Source organism: Podarcis raffonei, chromosome 2 (assembly GCF_027172205.1).
Source record: "Podarcis raffonei isolate rPodRaf1 chromosome 2, rPodRaf1.pri, whole genome shotgun sequence".
NCBI classification, from domain to species: domain Eukaryota; kingdom Metazoa; phylum Chordata; class Lepidosauria; order Squamata; family Lacertidae; genus Podarcis; species Podarcis raffonei.
This window is the reverse complement of record NC_070603.1, coordinates 115,458,387-115,483,844: the sequence shown is the minus strand read 5'-3', so window position 1 is coordinate 115,483,844 and position 25,458 is coordinate 115,458,387. Positions and strand designations below refer to the sequence as shown.

The 25,458-nt window shown below is 40.3% G+C and overlaps 1 protein-coding gene across 4 annotated transcripts; it reads left to right on the top strand.

Annotated features, from left to right (window-relative positions):
* The first annotated feature begins 687 nt into the window (after positions 1-687).
* LOC128409091 (gastrula zinc finger protein xLCGF3.1-like) lies at positions 688-24,313 on the top strand. 4 transcript variants are annotated; one of them, XM_053379301.1, is made up of 3 exons: positions 688-901; positions 3,360-3,510; positions 16,031-24,313. In XM_053379301.1, the coding sequence occupies exons 2-3, from the start codon at positions 3,411-3,413 to the stop codon at positions 17,191-17,193; spliced, it is 1,263 nt and encodes a 420-aa protein (XP_053235276.1). In that variant the 5' UTR covers positions 688-901; positions 3,360-3,410; the 3' UTR covers positions 17,194-24,313. The 4 variants fall into 4 exon arrangements, with proteins under 4 accessions (XP_053235276.1, XP_053235274.1, XP_053235277.1 ...); XM_053379299.1 differs by having other exon boundaries at positions 3,324-3,510; XM_053379303.1 differs by lacking the exon at positions 688-901 and adding an exon at positions 8,975-9,119 and having other exon boundaries at positions 3,415-3,514.
* The last annotated feature ends 1,145 nt before the right edge of the window (positions 24,314-25,458 follow it).

The window sequence follows — 25,458 nt, the reverse complement described above, 5'->3', positions numbered from 1 at the left end:
CCACATGTCTGGAGCAGCACAGGAAAAGCAACAACATTCAGATTTCTGTTGCAGAGCGCCTTTTCTGTGATGTAGGTATGATGTATGGAGGGGTGGTCTTGAGCTCCAGGGCAGGGAATTTAAAAGGGCTATATAAGGGCAGGCACACCTTTGTTCTGGGTCCTCCTCCGTTCTCCTGCGTGTGAGGGGACCACCCTGTTGCAACAGTTCAATAAAGATCTGGCTTACTAGCTGTTTGCTTCTCAATATTCTCTGGTTGGCCTCTGTTATTTTCTCCTACCGATGGAGAACCTGCAAAGGACTCTACAACGGCTCTTGTGTCCCCCATAAGGGAATAAGGGCAGATTTTGTCTACAACAGGTACCTCTTTATCTATTTGCAGTTTGATGTGCTTTTGAATTGCTAGGTTGGCAGGAGCAGAGACAGAGCAACAGGACTCACCCCTTCACGGGGATTCGAACAGCCAACCTTCTGATTGGCAAGCCCTAGGCTCTGTGGTTTAACCCACAGCGCCACCAGCGTCCCTTATTGAGCACAATATGCGGCTCCAAAGCAGGCACAGTCCAGCTGGAGCGAAGAATGAGCTTTTATTCCCTATGCACACGTTCCCTCCCTCTTCTCCCCATTGGTTGGGTGCTGCAAGGTTTTCCTTCCCCCAATTATCAAATAACAGACAAGAGGCTGAGACTTCTCCTTCCTCCTCAGAGTTGCCTCCACTTCCGGCTTCACCAGCAGAGATAAAATCGGAGCTTGCAAAGGAGGGAGGGAAGGAGGCCGGAAGCGGGGCTGCGTCGTGCGGAGGAGGGGGCTTCTTCCTAATTAAGCCTCCTAATTAAGCGCCCTCACTCCCTGCCTCCCACGCGGGGGCTCCCATTCCCGCCCCCGCTGCCTGGGATTTCGGGTGAGTGCAAAGCCAATGGCGGGGAAGGAGGGAAGGGGCTTTGCGAGGGGGTCCAGGATGAGAAGCCCCGGGACGGGGAGAGGCGGCTCTGCACAAGATCCAGGCGGGGAGAAGAGAAGGGAGGAAAGGGAGCTGTTCTCTTAAACGGGGAGCCTTGAAGGGGAGGGGGGAGAAGCTTCCTCCTGCAGGGATTTGGTGCAAAGGGAGTTGCAGGCGAGGAGGCGGGAAAGGGGAGAGGGGTGGGCATTGCTGGCCAGGATCGCCTTAATAATAGTATTAATTTTAATTTTAATATCTATATCCCAGCAGAAGGCCCCTCGGAGGAGGACCATATCTTTAGGCAACAGGCGAAAGCATTGCTCTTTTCCCAGGCGTTTGGCTCATTAAACAATCTATGGACTTCACAACTGAATTGGGGGGGGGGAGGGTTGTCGTTTTTATTTCTTACTCTGCTATGCATCTCTGTGTTTTTCTCTTGTAAGCTGCCCTGTGATCTTTGGAAGAAGGGCAGTATAGAAATGTGAAGAATAGCTGTAAAAATAGGAAGCCCTCTTGCGGTCAAGGGGGAGGTTGGGACAGAGTCTCTGATCAGCATGCATAACAGGATGGGCTTAGAAGGGAATAATACTAATAAGAATAAGAATAAATAATTCATTACTTGCACCCTGCCCATCTGACTGTGTTGCCTCAGCCACTCTGGGTGGCTTTCAACAAAAACACCCCAAAATTTAAAACACCGAAAACTTTTCTACATAGGGCTGCCAGCAGAATACTTCCATTTTGTAGAAATGGCCTTTGAATTTAAAGAAGTGCTCTCTTTAAGGAATCCCGTGGTGTAAACGTATATGTTGTCCTCTAGATCCAAACACATAGTAAGAGCAAGCAGTGCTCCAAAGTGCTTCTCTTGTGAACTTGCCATCTAAGTTGTTTACTCCTGACCAAAGCTCCTGTTTCCGAAAAGGACTGGAGGGGGGAGGTCTCTTCACCACTTTTAACCCACCCCACTCCCACCGCATGGAAGGCAGAGGACGTGTTCATTCACAATCCCAGTAAACCATGTGTGTATCTGAAGTGAACCAGGCGCTGCAGCTCCTTCCCCTCTCACTGGGCTGCAGAGGAGGAAATGGATGGGTTTGAAGGCTCTTCCTGCCTCTCTCCCCTGAGCAACAAGAGCAAAGGGTGTTTGCAGGGCAGGAGGGCAGAGGAGGAGGCAGGGAGGGCAGAGGGAGCAATGGGCGGATCCCCCGCCTCTCCCAGGGGGTCCTGATGCAAGCAAGGGGCTTCCTTCTTCTCCATGCCGGGGCCACCCATGTATTCAGAGCAGTGCTTTGCAGATTAACTCTTAAGTTCCAAGGGATCTACTCTCAGGCCACTAATGTCATACCATGCCAGCCTTAGGAAGGGAGGTGGGACAGGCAGGTGAAAGGAATTGCCAAAGGTGTTTGAAAATGGGTGGGGGCTCCTGGGAAGGGGTCTTTTTGTATGCAACAACTGCAGTGGGGATGCTGATTGCCAAGGGATAGAAAGGAGATAAAATTCCATCAAAAGAGGAGTGGCAAGTAAACATTCTTCCATATATAGAAGTAGCATAGATGACGGAAAAGATCAGAGATCGATCGACCCAAAAGTTTAAAAGGGAATGAGAAAGCTATAGATAATATTTAAAACAACAGTGTCCTCTTATAAAAACTTTAGAATGCTTCGAATAACTCTTGGAATTGAATAAGGTACAAAGAATTCAGACAAGATTTAGCAAAGATAAAGTTTATTGAAAAATAGAGGCAAGTAATTAAGAAAATTGCCAACCTAGCAGTTTGAAAGAACGTCAAAGTGCAAGTAGATAAATAGGTACCGCTCCGACGGGAAGGTAAACGGCGTTTCCGTGCGCTGCTCTAGTTCTCCAGAAGCGGCTTAGTCATGCTGGCCACGACCCGGAAGCTGAGTGCGGACAAACGCCGGCTCCCTCGGCCAGTAAAGCGAAATGAGTGCTGCAACCCCAGAGTCATCTGTGACTGGACCTAACTGTCAGGGGTACCTTTACCTAATTAAGAAAATAAATAACCCATATCAAGGAAGTCTGAAGTTGATGGCTGGAATAATTTTGTGCATTCGTGATGTATTGTTCTATTTCTTTTTGTAAGAAATGTATTGTGCTTTTTTGTTTTGTTTCTTTTCCTATTTATAAGCTTTTGGTGTGTGTGTGTTGATTTTAAACCAATAAAGATTGAATAAACAAAATAAAATAAATAAAAAAGGAAAGGAGGTGATGAAAGGAATTGCCAAAGGTGTTTGAAAATGGGTGGGGGCTCTTGGGAAGGGGGTGCCCAATTGGGGCTTCTCCAGGGGCAGCAGAATGTCTTGGGCAGGAGAATCCCTGCAGGGGCTCTCAGACTCCCTTGGCTTCTTCCTCCCTCCCTCCCAGGAAGCTGCAACTGGCTCTGGATTCTGCGCTCTTCAGGAAGGTGAACCTGCAAACCTAGCTGAGACTGAACCTGCAACCCTGGCCAGGATGGAAGGAGGAAGATGGGCGGTTGACCTGGTCAGGCTGTCTCCCGCATCCCTCCCCACAACCTCTGAGCATTCCCTCCCAGGACCCTTGGAGAAATCTGGTGAGTTCCAGGGGAGAGGAGATTGGGACAGGGATAGATGGATGGTGGAGGAAGAAAGAGGAAAAGATGGAGAGGAGACAAATGGAAGGAAGTTCCTGACAGGAAGAAGGAAGGGGTGAGGCCTTCTGCAGCTCTTTGTTTCTTGAATCCCTTTCATAAAGTAGTGGGGGCAGATTTTCTCCCTCCAGGATTTTAAATCTTAGGAGTTACAGTGGTACCTCGGGTCTCAAACTTAATCGGTTCCAGAAGTCTTCCAAAACCAAAGCGTTCCAAAACCAAGGCGTGCTGTCCCGTAGAAAGTAATGCAAAATGGATTAATCCATTCCAGACTTCTTAAAACAACCCCTAAAACAGCAATTTAACATGAATTTTACTATCTAACAAGACCATTGATCTATAAAAAGAAAGCAATAATCAATGTTCTGTACCATAAAATAAATAAGACAGTATTGTCGATGATAAAAAAAAAATTCGTACCTGCATTGATGATAGTCATTGTTTGAATGGGTAGCTTTTATCCCTTTCCACAATCAATCAATCATAAAGCTAAAAACTAAGCCTCAGTCAAAAATGAAAAAGCCACACAAACAAAAATGCAAAAAATAGGAAAAAACTAAAGCAGCAAGTGTCACCTCAGAACACTGCAACCAGAAACGGCTTGAATATTGATGGGTGGGGGCTTAAATTAGCTGTGCAAGGGAACAAATGGGATGAAAAAAACCTTGATTACGATGGAGACGACTTAAATTAGCTGCTCAAGGGTAAAACGGAATGAAAAAAAGCCTTAATTAGGATGGGGGGCACTTAAATTTGCTGCGCAACAGTAAAAATGGAGCTCAGGAGCACGTTCGGTTACCGCGGCAAACTTCAAAAACAGGAACACCTATTTCTGGGTTTGCAAATGATGAATCAACAGAAGCATAGTCAATCTATGGACTTCCCCTTTTTTTGAAATATTTTTATTGGTTTTTACAAATACAAGTTTATATCAAAAACATTTGATATAATGTTTTTATAGCATCATAAATGACAGATCCCGAGGTTTTTGCAAACCAGAGGATCGCTTCTGCACACGCACACGGCGTAATAGAGTGCTTCTACGCGTGCGAGCGGCGAAACCCGGAAAAATACCAGAGGGTTACGTAACATGAGGTACCACTGTATAGAAACATTCTCCACAGTTCTCATTTATCTAAAGTGTCCATAAACTTATTTACAAGTGATTCCTAAAGTCCAGCTAACGTTTTGATTTGCGTGCAGTAATCTCATAGGTAAATTATAAAATTTCCCCATTCTTTTTTAAAGTCCTTGTTTTCTTGATTCCTGAGTCTCATGGCTAATTTTGCCATTTCGGCAGAGTCCAGCAGTTTAGCTCACCATTCTTCCCTAGTTCGGATTGTTGCATCTTCCCATCTTTGAGATAATAACATCTGTGCAGCTGTTGTCACATACATAGTCTTTCCTGGTCTTTTGGGATCTCAGTACCTGTAATTCCAAATAAATAAACTTCTGGTTTCTTAACAAAATTTATTGTAAACATTTTTTTCCAATTCATTATATACCATTTCCCAAAATAATACTGTTATTTTACATAACCACCACATATAGCAAAAGGTACCCACTTCTTCTTTGAAGTGACCTGTTCATCCTTTGTATGCCATTCTAGGAGCAAGTTATACATTTTAGACAGATTTTTTTATGTTACTTCCTAAGAGTTCTTTTTGAAATTGTGATGTCTCATAACTAAAACCTTTTTTTTATTTTAAATTTTTTTAAAAAAATTTATTGTTAAAATAGTTCATCATTAATCCACATATAATACAGATATGCAAGCATACAAACATACATTTCATACAATCCTTAAAAGTGTTCAAACGTACTTACACTCAATCCCACAAATAATTCCTTTTCCCATCACCATCCACCACCCCTCACCCCACCTTTGTGTTAGACTTCCAATCTACTCAATTGCAATTTTTTCCCACTTCTATTACTTTCTTTCACACACCTTTAGCCTAATTTCATACTTCTTTTTCTATTACACATTGTTATCCATCTTATTTAGTATTTCAGTGTTTGAAACGGAACTTGTTTATTCTAATAGGAGTTCTGATTTTTCGATATGGTTTTGCAAGTATCTTTTAAACACCTTCCAGTCCCTATCTATCTTCTCTTTTGATATCCTTCCAATTTCTCCCATTGTTTTGGATATATTGTAGGACTCCAATAATTTGGCAAGCCACTCTATTTTTGTCAGTACAATACCACTTTTCCAGTTTTTCGCACTCAGTAGCCTTGTGGCTACTGTTGCGTATAAATATAAGGTCTTGTCTTCTTCCTTTAGGCTTCCTGGTACTATTCCCAATAGAAAACCTTCTGGTGTTTTCCTAAATGAATATCTAAACATTTTTTTTCATTTCGTTATATATTATTTCCCAAAATTGTTTGATGTTTAAACAATTCCACTATATATGTATCATAGTACCTTTTCCAGTGTTGCATCACCAACAGATATCGCTACAATTTTTATTCATTTTTGTTATTCTTTCAGGCGTTAAATACCATCTATGCTGTATTTTGAGGTAATTTTCTTTCAGTATATAACACATAGTGAATTTCATATCTTCTTCCCACAATTTTTCCCATTGTTCAAACATAATATTTTTCCCAATATCTTGCACCCATTTAATCATTGATGCTTTAACCAATTCATCCTTTGTTTCCCACTTTAAGATCAGATTATACAATTTAGATATATTATTTGATTTTTCTTGTATTAAATATTTATCGAATTTTGATATTTCTTTTTCAAATCCTAGCTTTTTGTCTTTCACTAATCTATACTTAATTTGAATATATTGGAACCAATCACTAATGTGAGCTTTAATTTCTGTATAATCCTTTAATTCCAATTCTCCGTTTTCTTCCTTTAATACAGTTTTATAGGTAACCCAATTTTCTTTCATATTTAATTTTTTCACTGCGACAATTTCTGCTGGCGATGCCCACCAGGGTTTTCGGTTCTAGGAGTCTTTTATATTTCTCCCATATTTTATATATAGACTTTCTGACTATATGCCCTAGGAAGCCTTTATGTACTTTGACTTTTTCATCTATTAGATAGGCATGCCATCCAAATCTCGTCTCTATTCCGTCTAAATCCAATACATCCGAGTCATCTAATTTGATCCATTCTTTTAGCCAGGTCAGACCCACCGCATCATGATATAACTCCATGTCTGGGAGACCAAATCCTCCTCTCTCCTTCTTATCTATCATTATTTTGTGTTTTATTCTTGGCTTTTTCCCTGACCATACGAATTTAGCCAAATCTCTTTTCCAGTTATTAAAACATTTATCTCCTCCTAGTATTGAGATACTTTGAAATAAAAACATCATCCTTGGTAATATGTTCATCTTTATTACCGATATTTTCCCTAGTAAGGAAAGATTTAATTTCCCCCATACTTGCAAGTCATTTTTTATTTCATTCCATGTTTTCCCATAGTTCTCATTACTTAAGTCTATAGTGTTTGTTGTTAAATTTATTCCAAGATACCTTATTGTCTTTTTAATTTCCAATCCTGTAATTTATTGTAATTTCACTTTATCTTTTTCTTCCATATTTTTCACTAGTATTTTGCTTTTCCCATAGTTTAATTTGTATCCTGCTAATCTGCCATATTCGTTTATGCATTCCAATATTCTAGGTGTACATTGTAGGGGATTTTCTGTTGTGATCATAACATCATCTGCAAAGGCTCTTAACTTGTATCTTTTTTCACCAACTGCTATTCCTCTTATTTGGTTGTCCTGCCTTATTTTCTTTAATAGAACCTCTAATACTATTGTAAATAACATTGGTGATAGGGGACATCCTTGTCTTGTACCTTGAAAGATGTTGATTTCTTCTCCAAACTCTCCATTAATAATAATTTTTGCTTTCTATTGGTCATATATTGCATTTATACCTTTTTGGAATTTTTCACCTAGACACAATTCTTTTAATAGTTTTTTCATGTCTATCTTAAAGATATTGTTTCGTTGATGGTACTGTAACCAGTCAGTTACAGCTTCCCTTATCTCTTCAAAATCTTTTTGTTTCAGTTGGTTTTCAACTTCAGTTAAGAGTTCTCTATAAGTCGGCCAATTACTTCTCATATTCAATTTTTTTCAGAGATATTGCTTCCAAGGGGGAAAGCCACCAGCTTGTTTTTTACTCAAACAAATTTTTATACTTCTCCCATACCCTAAAAATTGATTTACTTACTCTATGATTCTGAGAAGCTCTATGCACCTAGGCTTTTTCCTACCATAAATATCCATGCTATCCATAATTCATGTCCTTCCAGGTCTAAAATACAGTATCTGTGTTTTCCAATGTAATCCATTCCTGGTTGTAGCAGATACAGGATGCTTAATAATAAAGTTTCAAATCCAGCAGAGCAAAACCTCCTCTCTCTCTTACATCTGTTAATAATTTATTTTTTATCCTTGGTTTCTTCCCTTTCCAGATAAACCTAGATATATCTCCTTGCCATTTTTCAAAGCATCCTACGTTGCCTATTGCCGGGACTGATTGGAATAAAAATAACATTTTTGGCAATACATTCATTTTTATTACTGATATTCTTCCCCAAAATGATAAATCCATTCTTCCCCATATCTCTAAAGCTCTTTTTATTTCTTTCCACTCATTCTTGTAATTGTCTTTAAAAATATTAATATTCTTAGCTGTCAAACAAATCTATCAGTATTTGACTTTGTTATGTATAACTAACTCTGTTTCCTGTTGTAATTCCTTTTGGCCTTGCTCCATTGTGTTTTTTACCAAAAACGTAGTCTTATTCTTGTTTACTTTAAAGCCTCCGGCCTGACCGAAGTCCTGTATCTTTTTTTACTACCTTTGGTGGAGTATTTATGGGATCCTTTACTGTAATTACAAGGTGAACTGTAGAAGCTTTTAATTTATATGCTTTATTTTCTACTGTTATTCCTGTAATTAATTTATCCACTTTTTCTCTCTCACCAGGGCCTCTAATACCAAAATAAATAATAATGGTGATAGGGGATATCCTTGTCTTGTCCCCTTCGTTATTTTACACTTTTCTTTTATAACCTTATTAACAATCAGCATAGACTGTTGGTAAAAATAAATTGCATCAATTCCTCTCCCAAATGCTTCCCCAAAATTCATTTTTTCTTTTATCTTTTTCATAAAAGCCCATGAAACATTATCAAAAGCCTTTTCAGCATCAATAAACATTAAGGCCGCTTTTTTCTCATTTCTTACTTCCAAATATTCAATAATATCAATTATATTCCTTATATTCTCCTTCATCTGACGTCCTGGTAGAAAGCAGGCCTGATTGTCATGAATTTTTTCTGCTAAAACACCTTTCATTCTATTGCCCAAAATATGAGCAATACTCTAAATGGACTTCTATGGACTTCCATCCTACAGGAGTGATGGCCAACAACTTGGATAGCTTGAAAAAGAGGATTAGACTGAAAGCACAGGAAGGCAGGGGGCTCTTGTACTCAAATCCTGCTTGCTGGTTTCCCACAGGCATCTAGCTGGCTACTGTGAGAACAGGATGCTGGACTAGGTGGGCTTTTGCCCAATCGAGCAGACTCTTCTTATGTTCTAATACAGGCATCCCCAAACTTGGCCCTCCAGATGTTTTGGGACTACAACTCCCATCATCCGTAGCTAACAGGACCAGTGGTCAGGGATGATGGGAATTGTAGTCCCAAAACATCTGGAGGGCCAAGTTTGGGGGTGCCTGTTCTAATATATTGCAATATTTTTACAATTATCTGTGGCATAGTAACAAAAAGTTTTACTTCTTAGTCATAGGAGAGAGTGCTACTTGAGCCTGTGATCATTTCCTCCCTGGAAAAAGAGAAATACAGAGATGTGTCTAAGAAGCCAATTCCACCATCGATTATAAAATAATGCAGTTTATTAAGTGTGAATGGAGCTATTAAGTGTGAATCATGTGTTTTTCTTGCCATTATCTCACCTGCATTCCTAAAAGTTTGGAACATAGAGAGGACAGTGGAGAAAGGAGTTAAAATAAGAGAAGGTGCATATTAGGATTGAAATGTGTTCAGTTCCTTTCTTGTCTTTCCTGAAAGTCTTATTAACAGGTTCTCTTTTTTTTAAATGATATTTATTAAAATTTCAGAAGAAATTACAAAAGTAATAAGAAAATAGAAAAAAGAAAACAAAATACAAAATACAGAGGAAATAAAAACAATTAAAAGTAAATCCATCTTTCCATGTCTTGCCTTTCATTTACTTGTTTCCCTGACCTCCTCGCACCTCCCTTTTTTGTATTCCAGTTCGAATACATAATTCAGCAAATCCTTTCCCTCTTTGTTTTTATCTTAATTCTTTATCTTAACATATTATAACTTTATACTTTCATCTATTAACAATCCATTTTTACATACTCCTTTTTAACATTGTTGCTAAAACCGCTTCATTTCATTCCGACATCATTTTAGCATTCATTAATTTTACAGTGTTTCTGTAAATAATCTTTAAATTTCTTCCAATCTTCTTCCACCAACTCTTCTCCCTGGTCTTGGATTCTGCCAGTCATTTCCGCCAATTCCATATAGTCTATCACTTTCATCTGCCATTCTTCCAGGGTGGGTAGATCTTGTGTCTTCCAGTACTTTGCAATGAGTATTCTTGCTGCTGTTGTAGCGTACATAAAAAAAGTTCTATCCTTCTTTAACACCAATTGGCTGACCATGCCCAGGAGAAAGGCCTCTGGTTTCTTCAAGAAGGTATATTTAAATACCTTTTTCATTTCATTATATATCATCTCCCAGAAAGCCTTAATCCTTGGGCACGTCCACCAAAGGTGAAAGAATGTGCCTTCATTATCTTTACATTTCCAACATTTATTATCGGGCAAATGGTAGATTTTTGCAAGCTTGACTGGTGTCATGTACCACCTGTATATCATTTTCATAATATTCTCTCTTAAGGCATTACATGCCGTAAACTTCATATCTGTGGTCCATAACTGTTCCCAGTCAGCAAACATAATGTTATGTCCAACATCTTGTGCCCATTTAATCATAGCAGATTTAACCATTTCATCCTGAGTATTCCATTTCAACAGCAAGTTATACATTCTTGATAGTATCTTAGTTTTGGGGTCTAACAGTTCTGTTTCCAATTTTGATTTTTCCATCTGGAAGCCAATTTTTTTGTCCAAATTGTAAGCCTCCCTTATTTGATAGTAATGAAGCCAGTCTCGCACTTTATATTTTAGTTTCTCAAAACTCTGCAATTTCAATTTATTTCCTTCTTGTTCCAAAATCTCCCAATATTTTGGCCATTTGGCCTCCATATTGAGCTTTTTCTGAGGCTTCGCTTCCATCGGTGATAACCACCTTGGGGTTTTGTTTTCAAGTAAATCTTTATATCTTATCCAGACATTAAACAATGCTTTCCTGGCAATATGGTTTTTAAATGCTTTGTGTGCTTTAACCTTGTCATACCACAGATATGCATGCCACCCAAAAACATTATTTAAGCCTTCTAAGTCCAAAATGTCTGTGTTCTCAAGAAGCAGCCATTCTTTCAGCCAGCAAAATGCTGCTGATTCATAATAGAGTTTAAGGTCTGGCACGGCAAATCCACCTCTTTCCTTTACATCGGTTAGTATTTTAAATTTTATTCTGGGCTTCTTGCCCTGCCAGACAAATCCAGAAATATCTCTCTGCCACTTCTTGAAACAGTCCATTTTGTCCAAAATTTGCAATGATTGAAACAAAAATAACATTCTTGGCAATACATTCATCTTTATAACAGCAATTCGACCTAGCAAGGAAAGCTTCAGATTTGACCATATTTCTAGATCCTTTTTCACTTCTGACCAACATTTCTCATAATTATCTTTAAATAAATTTAAGTTATTAGCGGTCATATTAACCCCCAGGTATTTTACTTTCTTAACCAGTGTTAAACCTGTCTCCTTCTGAAACCTCTCTTTCTGAATCGGTGTTAAATTTTTCTCGAGAACCTTAGTTTTTAACTTATTCAACTTAAATCCTGCCACTTGACCAGATTCTTGAATCAGTTCCAATACTCTTTTAGTACTAGATTCTGGCTCCTGTAGTGTCAGTACTAAGTCATCTGCGAAAGCTTTCAATTTGTACTGTTTGGCTCCGACCTGTATACCTTTAATCAGATGGTCCCTTCTGATCATATTTAGCAAAACCTCCAGGACCGAAATAAAGAGCAGTGGGGAAATTGGGCAGCCTTGTTGTGTCCCTTTCTCTATCTTAAATCCCTCTGTTACCACATTGTTAACAATTAGTTTGGCCTTTTGTTCTGAATAAATTGCACCTATACCATTTTCAAAGCCATGACCAGCCCCCAGCCCCTGAAGATTTTTCTTCATAAAACTCCAAGAGATATTATCAAAAGCTTTCTCCGCATCTACAAATATTAAGACTGCTTTAGTATTAATATTCACTTGCAGTTTTTCCAAAATGTTAATTATATTTCTCGTGTTATCAGACAAGTGTCTACCCGGGAGAAAGCCAGCTTGGTCTTTATGTATCTCCTCCACTAATACTTTTTTTAGTCTTTTAGCCAAAATATCTGCAAAAATTTTGTAATCCACGTTAAGCAGGGATATAGGGCGGTAGTTCTTAAGTTGTATCTTTTCAGACTCAGTTTTCGGTATAAGTGTAATGTAGGCTTCCTTCCACGACTCTGGCGCTTTTTTCCCCTCCAAAATTTCATTACAAACCTCCTTTAGTGGTTGAATTACCCAATCTTTCAAAGATCTATAGTATTTTGAGGTTAAACCATCCGGCCCTGGAGATTTGCCCAACTGCATATTCTGGATGGCACCTTCTACCTCCTGTTCTGTTATTTTATAGTTCAACATTGACTTGTTTTCTTGAGAAATTTTTTGTAATCCATTTGTTTTTAAGAATTGGTCTATATCAATCTCTTTCTGTGGCCCTTGTGTATATAACTGTTTAAAGTACCTCTGGAAACATTTTCTAATTTCCACTGGATTCTGTATATTCTTTCCTTCCACTTCCAAATTAGTAATGGTGTTAAGTTTTTGTCTTTTTTTCATTTGCCAAGCTAACAGTTTCCCACATTTATTAGCCGATTCAAATGTCCTTTGTCTCATCTGTTTAATTTTCCATTCTATTTCCTGATTCATCATTTTCATATATTGGACTTGGTATAACTTTATTTCTCTCAGAATCTCTTGTGACTTTGGTTTCGCTCTCAGTTTCTTCTCGCCCTCTTTTATTTTCTCCAAAATTTTATCTTTTTTCTCATTTTGAGTTCTCTTCTTTATTGCATTCTCTTGAATTAGAAACCCCCTCATAACCGCTTTGCTTGCGTCCCAGATTACTCTTTTTCCAATGGTAGTGTTCATATTTATCTCGAAATAGTCTCTCAAGGTCTTTTGGGCCTTCTTGGTAACCTCTTCGTCTCTAAACAAGGTGTCATTCATCCTCCATCTGAAGGAACCAGTTGGTGTTAGTTTCATCTCCATTTTCACAGCATTATGGTCGGAGCAAGTTTTAGGGCAAATTTCCACTTTTCGAATCTTAGGAGCCAGTCCTCTAGTTATCCAAATTTGGTCAATTCTCGTCCATGTCATTTTGGCTTCAGAGAAGAAAGTTCTCTCTCTACCCAAGGGATTCTTTGTTCTCCAAATGTCAATTAAGTCGATATTGTCAGTCATCTCAAAAAAGGTTTTTGGTAGTCTGCCATCCTTAGTGACTACCTGTCTCTGTGCCTTGTCCATATTTGTAGATACCACTCCATTCATATCTCCCATCATGATAATGTTGTAATCCATATAGTGCAGCAATGTCTCATGCAACTTTTTAAAAAATTCAGATTTCCCCTCATTTGGTGCATAAACTCCTACTATCAAAAATTTCTCTCCTTGTGTTTGAATTTCAATTGCCACGAATCTTCCTTGGTCATCTTTAAAAATAAATTTTGGTGATAGGCTCTCTCTTGCAAAAATCACTACTCCTCTTTTTTTAACCTTATCCGATGAAATAAACTCTTGACCCAATCTTTTATTGATCAATACTTTCCTATGTAGCCTTATCACATGTGTTTCCTGTAGACAAATCAAGTCCAATTGTTCCTTTTTCAATAAATGAAAGACTTTTTCCCTCTTCTCCGGGGAGTTAAAACCATTAATATTCCAACTTAATAGTTGCAGAGCCATGGCGTGGTTACTTTACTTTTCCTCCAACTGCACCCAGTAATTGTTCTTGTTCTGTCGGTGGTATCACTTTCTCTGAGTTGTCCAATCCAAAAGATAGTGATGCTATGTCTAGTATTCCTGGTTTTAATGCTCTTGGCTCGTCTTCAGATTCTTTCTGCAGATCTTCTCCGTAATCTTTCAAAAATCTTTCTTTATCATCCACTGATCTTATTTTTAACTTTCTTCCTTTGAAGGTAAAAGATAGGCCTTGGGGGAATTCCCACCTGAAAACAATTCTATTACTTCTCAACAGGGTCACCAGATCTCCGTAGTTAGACCTAAGATCCAGAAGGTATTTCGGAATGTCTTTAAATATCTCCACTCTTGAGTGATGTATTTCCAAGGTCTTCTGAAAATGCAGACTCAATATTTTGTCTCTCTCCTCTTTTGTTCGGAGGGTAATCAAACAGTCTCTCACTCTGTTCTTTCTCCCCCCTCTTCCAAGCCTGAAAGCACTTACTATCTTGATATCTTGCTTATCTGACTCTAGGTTCCAAAAGTCTGCAAATTCCTGCATAAGAAAGTCACTTAGGTTATCTTTCTCAAGTTCAGGTACAGCCCTGATCCTTAAATTTGTCTGTCTTTCCTTCAGTTCAATCATGGACAACATCGACCTGTGGTCCTCAAGTTGCCTACATATCGGTGGTATCTTTTCCTCTACGGCCAGTGCTTTTTCCTTTGCTTCTTCAGCTGTCTTTCAGGTCAAAGTAGATTCCTGCAGCAATTTCTCAATAGATTCTGTGTTAGAGTTCACCTTCTGTCCCAAGTTATTGATGCTTGTAGTGTTTTGGTCAATTATAGTTGTTGCTTCAGCTACTTGTTTGCTTAATTTTTCCAAAGATTCATTGATCTTACCTAATGCCAAAGCTAAAACATCTTCAGATGCCATTCCTTTTGACCCAACTTGAACAGATGCTGCCCCTGGTGGTGCAGAAGGGCCAGATGCTGATGCTCTTCGCTGCTGCCGAATTTTACCAGATCTTGTTGTTTTTTCCTGAAGCGAGTCTGCCGTAACACTTTATCTGAAGCTCAAGGTCAATCCCACGGCCGGAGTTTGTTTTGCTGTGGAAAATTCCCCTGGCCGGTTTAAAGTGGAAAATTCCCTGGCCAGTTGTAACAATTTCAAAGTTCCTCTAGGGGGACACAGTAACAGTCAATACTTGTTGCATTAAAATAACTTTTCCAAGTCCCCTATTTAACAATATAAGCAACAGTTTCAATTTCAGTTAATTTACAGTTCCTTAAAGTCCGGAGAAACCAGTCAGAATCAAAGTTTCTCTCTTGCAGAATTAACTGTCAAAAGGTTACATTATCCATAAGCAGCGCGATTCACAGTACGGCAATCTTATTGTCCCTTGACAGCCCGTTCCCAGGCATTGAGTGGTGGTCTTTGTTTCTTTTCCTCTCTTTTTGCAGGCAAAAATACTTCTCCCTCTTCCCTCCCCTCTCCTGCAACTCAGGGAGGGAGATCTCTTGTATTGATGTTAGGATTTAAGTCCTTTTAAAGCGATTTTCCAGGTCTTAGCTTAGATGATCTTTGCTTTGATCTGTTTACAAGGAACGGAAGGCGGACTTCCTGTTTAAGCCTTCCCGTTTCGGTGCCAAATTAGTGCTTTTTCTTCCCTTGTTTTCAAATCTTTAAGTTTAACCTACTCACGGGTAGTTGTTTTGATAGCCGAATTGTCACAGGAAAAAAGTCAGCGCTCTCCGGCAACAGCTGTGCGGCTTCACTCCATGGAAGAAGCAATTGACTCTCAGCACCGCGCCGCTCACCCCATTTCGCTCTGGAGCCCGGAGCCGGGTTCCTTTGCAAATTGGGGGGGCGCTGAAGGTTCCCGCCGAGTCCCACGATCACAGGCTTCACCCGCCTGCGGTTTTTTGAAGGGTCCCCGCTTCGCCGTAGCTGCAAGACCCGATTTCCGCGGAGCTAACTCCCTCAAAGATGGAATCCGCCATTGCCGATGGCGCCGACCCCGGAAGTCTAAGAAGCCAATTCCACCACAGATTATAAAATAATGCAGTTTATTAAGTGTGAATGGAGTGATCATGTGTTTTTCTTGCCATTATCTCACCTGCATTCCTAAAAGTTTGGAACATAGAGAGGAAAGTGGAGAAAGGAGACAGTGTTAAAATAAGAGAAGGTGCATACTGGGACTGAAATGTGTTCAGTTCCTTTCTTGTCTTTCTTGAAAGTCTTAACAGGATTCTCTTCCCCCTCCCCCACTCCCAAACAGGTGAGGAAGATGATGGCCAGAATTCTATGGAGCCATCTGTGAATTCATTGGGAAGGACAACGAAACAGTTTAAATGCATGGAATGTGGGATGTGCTTTAGTCACAGTGGAAGACTGAGGACACATCAACGAATTCACATAGAGGAGAAACCATTTAAATGTACTGACTATCGAAAGAGATTCAGGGACAATGGAACACTTAGAAAACATGAACGAACTCACACAGGGGATAAACCATTTGAATGTATTGAATGTGGAAAGTGCTTCAGTCGAAATGGAAAGCTTAGAATACACCAACGAACTCACACAGGGGAGAAACCATTTAAATGTATTGAATGTGGAAAGTGCTTCAGTCAAAATGGAAAGCTTAGAATACACCAACGAACTCACACAGGAGAGAAACCATTTAAATGTATTGAATGTGGAAAGAGCTTCAATGATAGTGGAAACCTTAGACAACATCAACGAACTCACACGGGGGAGACACCATTTAAATGTATTGAATGTGGAAAGTGCTTCAGTCGAAATGGAAAACTTAGAAGACATCATCAAACTCACACGGGGGAGAAACCATTTAAATGTATTGAATGTGGAATGTGCTTCAGTCAAAATGGAACACTTAGAATACACCAACGAACTCACACAGGGGAGAAACCATTTGAATGTATTGAATGTGGAAAGAGCTTCAGTCGAAATGGAACACTTAGAATACACCAACGAACTCACACGGGGGAGACACCATTTAAATGTATTGAATGTGGAAAGTGCTTCAGTCAAAATGGAACACTTAGAATACACCAACGAACTCACACAGGGGAGAAACCATTTGAATGTATTGAATGTGGAAAGAGCTTCAGTCGAAATGGAACACTTAGAATACACCAACGAACTCACACAGGGGAGAAACCATTTAAATGTATTGAATGTGGAAATAGCTTCAGTAGAAGTGAACACCTTAGAATACACCAACGAACTCACACGGGGGAGAAGCCATTTAAATGTATTGAATGTGGAAAGTGCTTCAGTCAAAATAGAACACTTAGATTACACCAACGAACTCACACGGGGGAGAAACCATTTAAATGTATTGCATGTGGAAAGAGCTTCAGGCAAAATGGACACCTTAGGAAACATCAACGAACTCACACGGGAGAAACCATTTAAATGTACTGAATATGGAAAGAGCTTCCATCCATATAGACACCTTCTAAGACACCAACTATCGCACGGGGAAGAAACCATTTTAATGTATGGCATGTGGAAGGAGATTCAGCTACAGTAGAGCACATAGAATACACCAACTAACTCATACAGGGGAGAAACCATTGGAACGTATTGAATGTGGGAAGAGCTTCAACAGGAAGGATAAACTTACATTACATTGGCGAACTCCCACAGGGGTGAAGTTTAAGTCAAGATGGAACCTTAGTAAACATCCGCTGACTCACATGGGGAAAACCAGATTCATGAAACGTGGAAAGAGCTTCAGAGGGAGTGAAGACCTTACTATCCATAAGAAAATTCACACTGGCAGGAAACCATATAAATGTATGGAGTTTTCCACTCAGGTTTTACCAGATTTCCTGGGAAGTGAAGATTACTGTCGAGTCTCTGGATGTACAGAAAAGAATTTGGCAGTGTTTGTTTTCAATAATAATAATAGCAACAGCAACAATAATAACAACAATAATAATATAATTTATACCACACCCATCTGGCTGGATTTCCCCCGCGGCACAGCCACTCTTGGTGGCTTCCAACAAAATACTGAAATACAATAGTCCTTCAGATATTAAAAGCTTCCCTAAAGAGGGAAGCCTTCAGATGTCTTTTAAAGTCTGGTGGCTGTTTTTTCCTTTGACATCTGGTGGGAGGGTATTCCACAGGGAGGGCACCACTACCGAGAAGGCCCTCTGCCTGGTTCCCTGTAACTTCACTTCTCGCAGTGAGGCAACCGCCAGAAGGCTCTTGGTACTGGACCTCCATGTCCAGGCAGAACGATGGGGGTGGAGACTCTACTTCAGGTATACTGGATCGAGGCCGTTTAGCGCTTTAAAGGTCAGCACCAACACTTTGATTTGTGCTCAGAAATGCAACGGGAGCCTATCTTGGTTTTTCAATACCAGTGTTATGTGGTCTTGGCGGCTGCACCCCGTCACCAGTCTAGCTGCTGCATTCTGGATTAGTTGCAGTTTCCGGACCACTTAAAAAGGTAGCCCTACGTAGAGCGCATTGCAGTAGTCCAAACAGGAGATAACTGGAGTATACACTACTCTGGCAAGACAGTCTAAGGGCAGATAGGGTCTTAGCCTGCGTACCAGATTGAGCTGGTAAACAGCTGCCCTGGACACAGAACTGACCTGCGTTTCCATTGACAGCTGCAAATCCAAAATGACCGCCAGGCTGTGCACCTGGTCCTTTAGGGGCACAGTTACCCCATTCAGGACCAGGGAGTTCTCCACACCTGCCTGCCTCCTGTCTCCCAAAAACAGGACATCTACCTTGTCAGCATTCAACTTTAATATGTTAGCTGCCATCCATCCTCCAACCGCCTCCAGACACTCACACAGGACCTTCATCATCTTCACTGGTTCTGATTTGAAAGAGAAGTAGAGCTGGGTATCTGCATACTGATGAACATCCAGCCCAAACCCCCTGATCTCTCCCAGCGGCTTCATGTAGAAATCTGAAAAGCATGGGGAGAGGACGGAACCCTGAGGCACCCCACAAGTGAGAGCTCAGGGGTCTGAACACTCAGCCCCCAACACCACTTTCTGAACACGGCCCAGTGTATAACAGTTCCTCCAGCTCCCAGCCCCTCTAGTTGGTCCAGAAGGATGTTATGGCCAATGGTGTCAAAAGCCTCTGAAAGATCCAGCAGATCTAGGAAATAGCTCTCACCTTTGTCCCTAGCCCGCCGGAAATTATCGTGTCCAGGTCAGTTTCAGTCCCATGATGAGGCCTGAATCCCAACTGGAATGGATCCAAATGGTCCACATATTCCAAGCGTCCCTGGAGTTGTTCAACAACCACCCACTCATTCACCTTGCCAAAGAATGGAAGATTTGAGACTGGGCGATAGTTGGCCGTATTGGCTGGGTCTAAAGATTTTTTTTTAAGAAGCAGTTTAATACAGTGGTGCCTCAGGTTATATACGCTTCAGGTTACAGACTTCGCTAACCCAGAAATATTACCTTGGGTTAAGAACTTTGCTTCAGGATGAGAACAGAAATCGTACAGCGGCAGCAGGAGGCCCGATTAGCTAAAGTGGTGCTTCAGGTGAAGAACAGTTTCACATTTAGAACAGATCTCCAGAACGAATTAAGTTCTTAACCTGAGGTACCACTGTAACTGCCTCTTTCAGTGTGTCTGGGATGGCTCCCTCACAGAGAGAAGCATTCACCACCCCGCGGAGCCCATCGCCCAGCCCTTCCCAGCTAGATTTTATGAGCCAGGATGGGCAAGGATCAAGGAGACTGGTGGTTGGTTTCACTCATCTAAGCAGCCTGTCCACATCCTCGGACATAAAAGATTGGAATTGATCCCACGCAACTTTACTAGACAGGACTCTAGCACTCGCCAGCCCCCGCCCTGCTCCCACGGGGGAGTCTACCTCTCTTAATCTGAGCGACTTTATTTGCAAAAAACTTTGCAAAATCATTGCAGGAGATCATGTGGCCTGTACCGGGCGCCATTGGAGAGATGGTTCCATTAAATTGCAAACCACCTGAAAGAGTCTCCTGCTGCTGTTTTCTGCAGATGCAATAGAGGGGGTGAAGAAGGTTTTCTTCACCTTCACTATCGCCATTTGGTAGGCTCAACGTTGAGCTCTAACCCGTGTCCGGTCAGATTGAGAATGAGGTTTCTGCCACTGGCGCTCTAGCCGTCTCGTTGCCCTCAGATCCTTGGAAAACCATGGGGCTGTCCGGTCTCCATGCAATCGGAGTGGGCTTTTTGGAGCCAGATACTCAATAGCCCTGGTTAACTCCACATTCCAACAGGCCACCAAGGAATCAGCTGAAAGGCCATCAGCATGGGATAAAACATCCCCTGCCACTCTCTGGAAACCATTTGGATCCATTAAGTGGCGGTGGCGGACCATCCAAAACGGATCCCACCTCCCTGCAGAGGGGAAGGGTTGTGGAGAAGTCCAGTTGCACCAGGAAGTGATCTGAACATGGCACTTATTTAGTTTCGCCTTTACTTAGTGTCAGATCACCAACATCCATAGAGGAGAAAAACCAGGTCTAAGGCATTTCTGCGACTATAAGTTGGGCCAAACTTATTTAGGGACAGCCCATGGAGGCCATGCTTTCCACAAAGTCCCAATCGGCCCCTTGTAAGGTTGTGTCGGCGTGAATGTTAAAATCCCCGAGGACAACCAAATTAGGTGTCTCCAGGAGAACATCTGCCACAACCTGAAGCAGCTTGGGCAGGGAATCCTTGGTGCAGCAGGGTGGTCGGTACACCAAAAGGAATCCTGTACTGCCCCTATTGTCCAACTTCAAGAACATGCACTCAGAGAACTGGGTCTTCCCAATAGGACGCCTGGTGCAAATTAATGACTTCCTACAAATCACTGCAAATCACACCCCTCCCCTGCCCACATGACTTGGGTTGCTGTGCGTAAGAGAAACCTGGTGGACAAGCAGTGGCAAGGACAGGTCCACCTCCTTCATCCCACCAGGTCTCTGTTAAACATGCCAGGTCAAGTTCTCCATCCACGATCAAGTCATGGATGGCAGTGGTCTTATGAATCATTGACCTGGCATTCCATAGCAGCACCTTCGGGTCATGTGGGTCTCCCTTGCTGATTCCAGTATCCATCCAAATGACACCAGACCTGGAGGCAGGGATAGTCCTCAAACTAAAATGGGGGCCATGCTATTTGGTGACCCTCTTTTTTTCTTTTTTAATTTATACTCCTACATCACACAAACAAGCATTGAATAAATCGAACAAACAATAGAAAACAGAAGAAAATGCAAAAACAAAATTACAAGGATCTAAACATAATATGCAATCAAAAATACAAAACATTATATTCTCTCCAAAAAAGGAAAAAGAACGAAAAACACCAAAAAAGAAAAAGAAAGGGGGGGGGGAATGACTTCTAACTAACTCCATGCAGCTCTTTATTCTTCATATCACTGGTTGTCTGTAATGATTAATTTTTTGGAGAATTCTAATTACCTGTGAGATTATTATTCTAAACTAAGCCAAGTATGAATCTGGAAATCGGTTTTCTTCGTATAATTTATAAAGACTTCTCACTCTCTCCTTATTTTCTCATTAGAATAACTTCTTATTAAACGTGTAAGTCTGGCCAATTCAAGATATCCTGACAATTTAAGAACTCTTTCTTCTTTTGTTGGTGTTATGTTACTTTTCCAATTTTTAGCCATTACTATCCTGGCTGCCGTTACTGCATACAAAAATATTCTTTTGGTTTCTTTTGGGATGTCTGTTGTTAATAGGCCCAAAAAACATTTCTATTTTTTTGGGAAAAGTATGTCTTAACATTTTATTTAATTCTTCATTAATGGTATCTCAAAATTATTTAATTTTAGGGCACGTCCACCACATATGGAAGAAATTCTCTTCTTTAAGTTTGCACCTCCAACACTTTCCACTGGTGTTTTGGTACATTTTAGCCAATTTTGAGGGTTTAAGATACCATCTGTACATCATTTTTTTAAAAATTTATTTTATTGTATAACATGCTGTAAATCTTATGTCTCTTTTCCATAAGTTTTCCCATTTTTCTAAATCAATTGAATGACCGATATCTTGTGCCCATTTGACCATGACATCTTTAAACTCTTTGTCTCCTAAGTGCCAATTTAATAATAGTTTATACATTTTGGATAAATTTTTATCATCATTTATAATCAATTCTTTGTATATTTCAAATCATTTTGTATCAAATCCATTTACATTCTTGTCTTCCTCAAAAATTGCATTTAATTGATGGTATTGAAACCAGCCTATTCCTGTATGTCTTATTGTTTCATATTTTTTCATTTGTAATCTATTATTTACTTCCTCTAAAAGATCTTTATACGTCAACCAATTTGAATCCATATTTTTTCTTTTTACTGCCTCTGCCTCCATTGGTGACAACCACCATAGGGTTTTTGGTTCTAATAATTTTTTGTTCCTTTCCCAAACTTCATATAAGGCTTTCCTAATAATGTGATTTAGGAATCCCTTGTGGATTTTTGCTTTATTATAACCCAGGTAGCCGTGCCACCCCACTATATTATCCCAGCCCTCAATATCCAGTAATTTAGTATTCTTCAAGATCATCCATTCCTTGAGCTAGACCAGGCAGGCAACTTCTTTTTTTTAAAAAAAATAATTTTTATTAACAGGCCAATCACATCACATTATCCAAATCACATTAGTTTCAAATTATACAGCCAAATTTTAAATTTTGTTGGGGGTACCCATACATCAAGCTCCGCACGAGTCCAAAACTACGAACGAGTCCAAACATCACTTATATTACTGCTTTAATTAGACCTATTAGTTCTATCCAGTTCAATCCAGATAGTCCTTTATTACTTTCTTTCTCTTCTTGTTGTTATCATATATTCCTTTCTTTGCGATCTCTGATAATTTTCACAAGCAGATTGAAAACAGGCATGCTTTGTGTGGGTTTTGTACTGTCCAAAGATCATAGCACTCAGGGACACCCTCTGTTCAGCGCTTCCATAAAAAAAATTAATCTTCGGTCTGTCCTTTACTTTTCTCAGGCTTGCCAAATAAATCAAATGAGTCAGGAGGCTCTGTCAGGTCAAGTTTGCGTTCCAACATTCCTTCTCTTTCAAATAATCCTGATTCTCCTCCCCCTGTCCTCCTTTCTCCGGCAAGCCTGTCTTGGCGAGACGCCATTTTTTAACTGCGTCATGAAAATTTTCCTCTTTCTCACCGTTCACCAATCCTCTCTCCTGTTATAATCCATCCCACACAGTTCTTGAATTCCTGCTTGTGATTAATAAAAACGCAACGATCTTATTTCTATCTGGGGTGAAGGGTTATTAATATCACATCATGCAAAGAAAAAAAATTTTTTTCCTCCACCCCCCCTTCATTCCAAACATACAGTCTCCTAGTGGTGATTCATCAGAAGATTTACTTATCCATCCGTCACTCCCGGTCACAGAGATCCATTAATCAGCAGTCTTATCTCTCGAACATTACTTGATATATGTGCTTCAGCTTCATTCCAATCCTATGTTTCCAATTATAATTCCAAGCTGAAGCTAACCAGCACGCGCTAATTGGAATCGGCGTCAGGAAGATCTGACTTCACCGAGGGCTCGTGCCAAGTGTTCGGCACCCCCATCTCTCGGATCAGGGGGTGCATTGTGAACACCGCTGGCAAGGCAGCGCCCCCCGTCTTCTGGGGGGGTAGGAAGACTGCATACTTCCCATAGCAGCCCCTTAATTACCTCGTATGGGTCAGAGAGATGTTATTGTCGGCCATCTTCCAACGCGCCACCTGGTGGCCCCCAGGCAGGCAACGTCATAGTAGATCCTAAAATCTGGCATTCCAAACCCTCCTTTGTTTTTGGTTACTGTTAATAGTTTAAATTTAATTCTGGTTTTTTTTTGCCCTGCCAAATGTATTTTGCCAAATACCTGCGCCATTTTTTAAAACAATTTAAGCCATTAAGAACCAGAATTGATTGAAAAAGGAACTGCATTTTTGGTAAAACTACCATCTTGATTGTAGAAATTTTTCCCACAACGTGAGTTTTAATTTACTCCAGATTTCTAAGTCTTTCTTAATATCGGTCCATACCTTAATATAAATGTCTTTCTATAAATTAATGTTTTTCATGGTTATCCAAATTCCTAAATACTTTGCTCTGTTAGTAATTTTAAGTCCTGTTTCTATTTCTAACTTTACTTTTTCTTGTATATCTAATTTTTTTACCAGGAGTTTTGTTTTTTCTTTATTAATTTTGAATCGTGAAAATTGTCCAAACGCCTTTCTTTTTCCTTTCCTTTCCTTTCCTTATAATATGTTTTATTTATTTTCTTTCTTACAACAAATATCCATCACCATCACTAAATCTTCCTATATCTCATCATAGTCTTTCAATTTTAACTTTCCTTCTTGTTCTGTTAGTAATTCTCTGTATGTTGGCCGTATTCCTTTCATTGTTGACATGTTAAGTGATAGTGCTTCAATGGGTGATAGCCACCATGGAGTTTGGGGTTCCAATAATTCTTTGTATTTTCCCCATACCTTTATTAAAAACTTATTATAGTATTGTCGAGTCCTTTGTGTACTTTTGTTTTCCCATACCACAAATATGCATGCCAACCAAATATGCTGTCATGTCCTTCCAGTTCTATTGCCTCTCCTTTCTCCAATTTAATCCAATCCCGAATCCGAGTCAGACAAGCTGCTTCATAGTAAATTTTGAGGTCTGGAAGGGAAAAGCCTCCCCTTTCTTTTAAGTCTGAGTTTTGTGTTTTATTCTTGGCCTTTTTCCAATATTACTACAATACTCTAGAGCAGCCTTTTTCAACCTGTGGGCCCCCAGATGTTGCTGAACTACAACTCCCATCACCCCTAGCTAGCAAGGCTAGAGCTCAGGGATGATGGGAGTTGTAGTCCAACAACCTCTGGGGACCCACAGGTTGAGAACCGCTGCTCTAGAGGGTTTTCTGTTGTAAATATTAGATTGTCTGAAAAGGCTCTGACCTTATAGGCCCTTTGTGCAACTTTAATTCCTTCTATTCTAGGGTCTTCTCTTACTGCTTTCAAATACACTTCCAGAAGCGTGATAAAGAGGAGAGGAGAAAAAGGGCAGCCCTGTCTTGTTCCCTTAGAGATATTAAAAGCTTCTGATGTTTCACCATTTATAATTAGTCTGACCTTTTGGGAATTATAAATCGTTTTTATACCACTACATATTTTCTCACCCAAACTCATCATTTCCAAAGATTTTTGCATGAATGCCCCTGAAGCATTATCCAATGCTTTCTCCGCATCCACCAAGATCAGGGCTGCCTTTTTATCTGGTCTCATTTCTAGGTATTCTATTGTATCTACTACCAATCTTACGTTGCTGTAAATTTGTCTTCCAGGTAGGAAGCCTGACTGATCTTTCTTTATTAATTTTGCCAGGATCTTGGCTTCCGGTTTCTGTCGCGAACAGACAGGGAGTGAGGAAAATCTCCGGAGGAGTTTTCCGAGTAATACAGGGGCTTGGGGGTGCCGCAAAGGCACTGCGCCCCCCATAAATCTCAAGGGGGAGACCCTTGGGGGAGAGATACCCAGCCGTGTGGATGCGGTCAGCTGTTTTTTCGGGGTTTTTTTTTTTTCTTGGAAGATCTCGAGGCAGCGAAACCGCTAGCACAAAAGGGAGAGCAACGACCCTGTATTACGATGCCTCTGACTCCCACTGA

Excerpts from the sequence above, each read along its gene's own strand:
- LOC128409091 (XM_053379301.1), top strand. The coding sequence starts at position 3,411 with ATGGAAGGAGGAAGATGGGCGGTTGACCTGGTCAGGCTGTCTCCCGCA. Across the intron at positions 3,511-16,030 it reads AGGACCCTTGGAGAAATCTG|GTGAGGAAGATGATGGCCAG; the intron begins GTGAGTTCCAGG and ends ACTCCCAAACAG.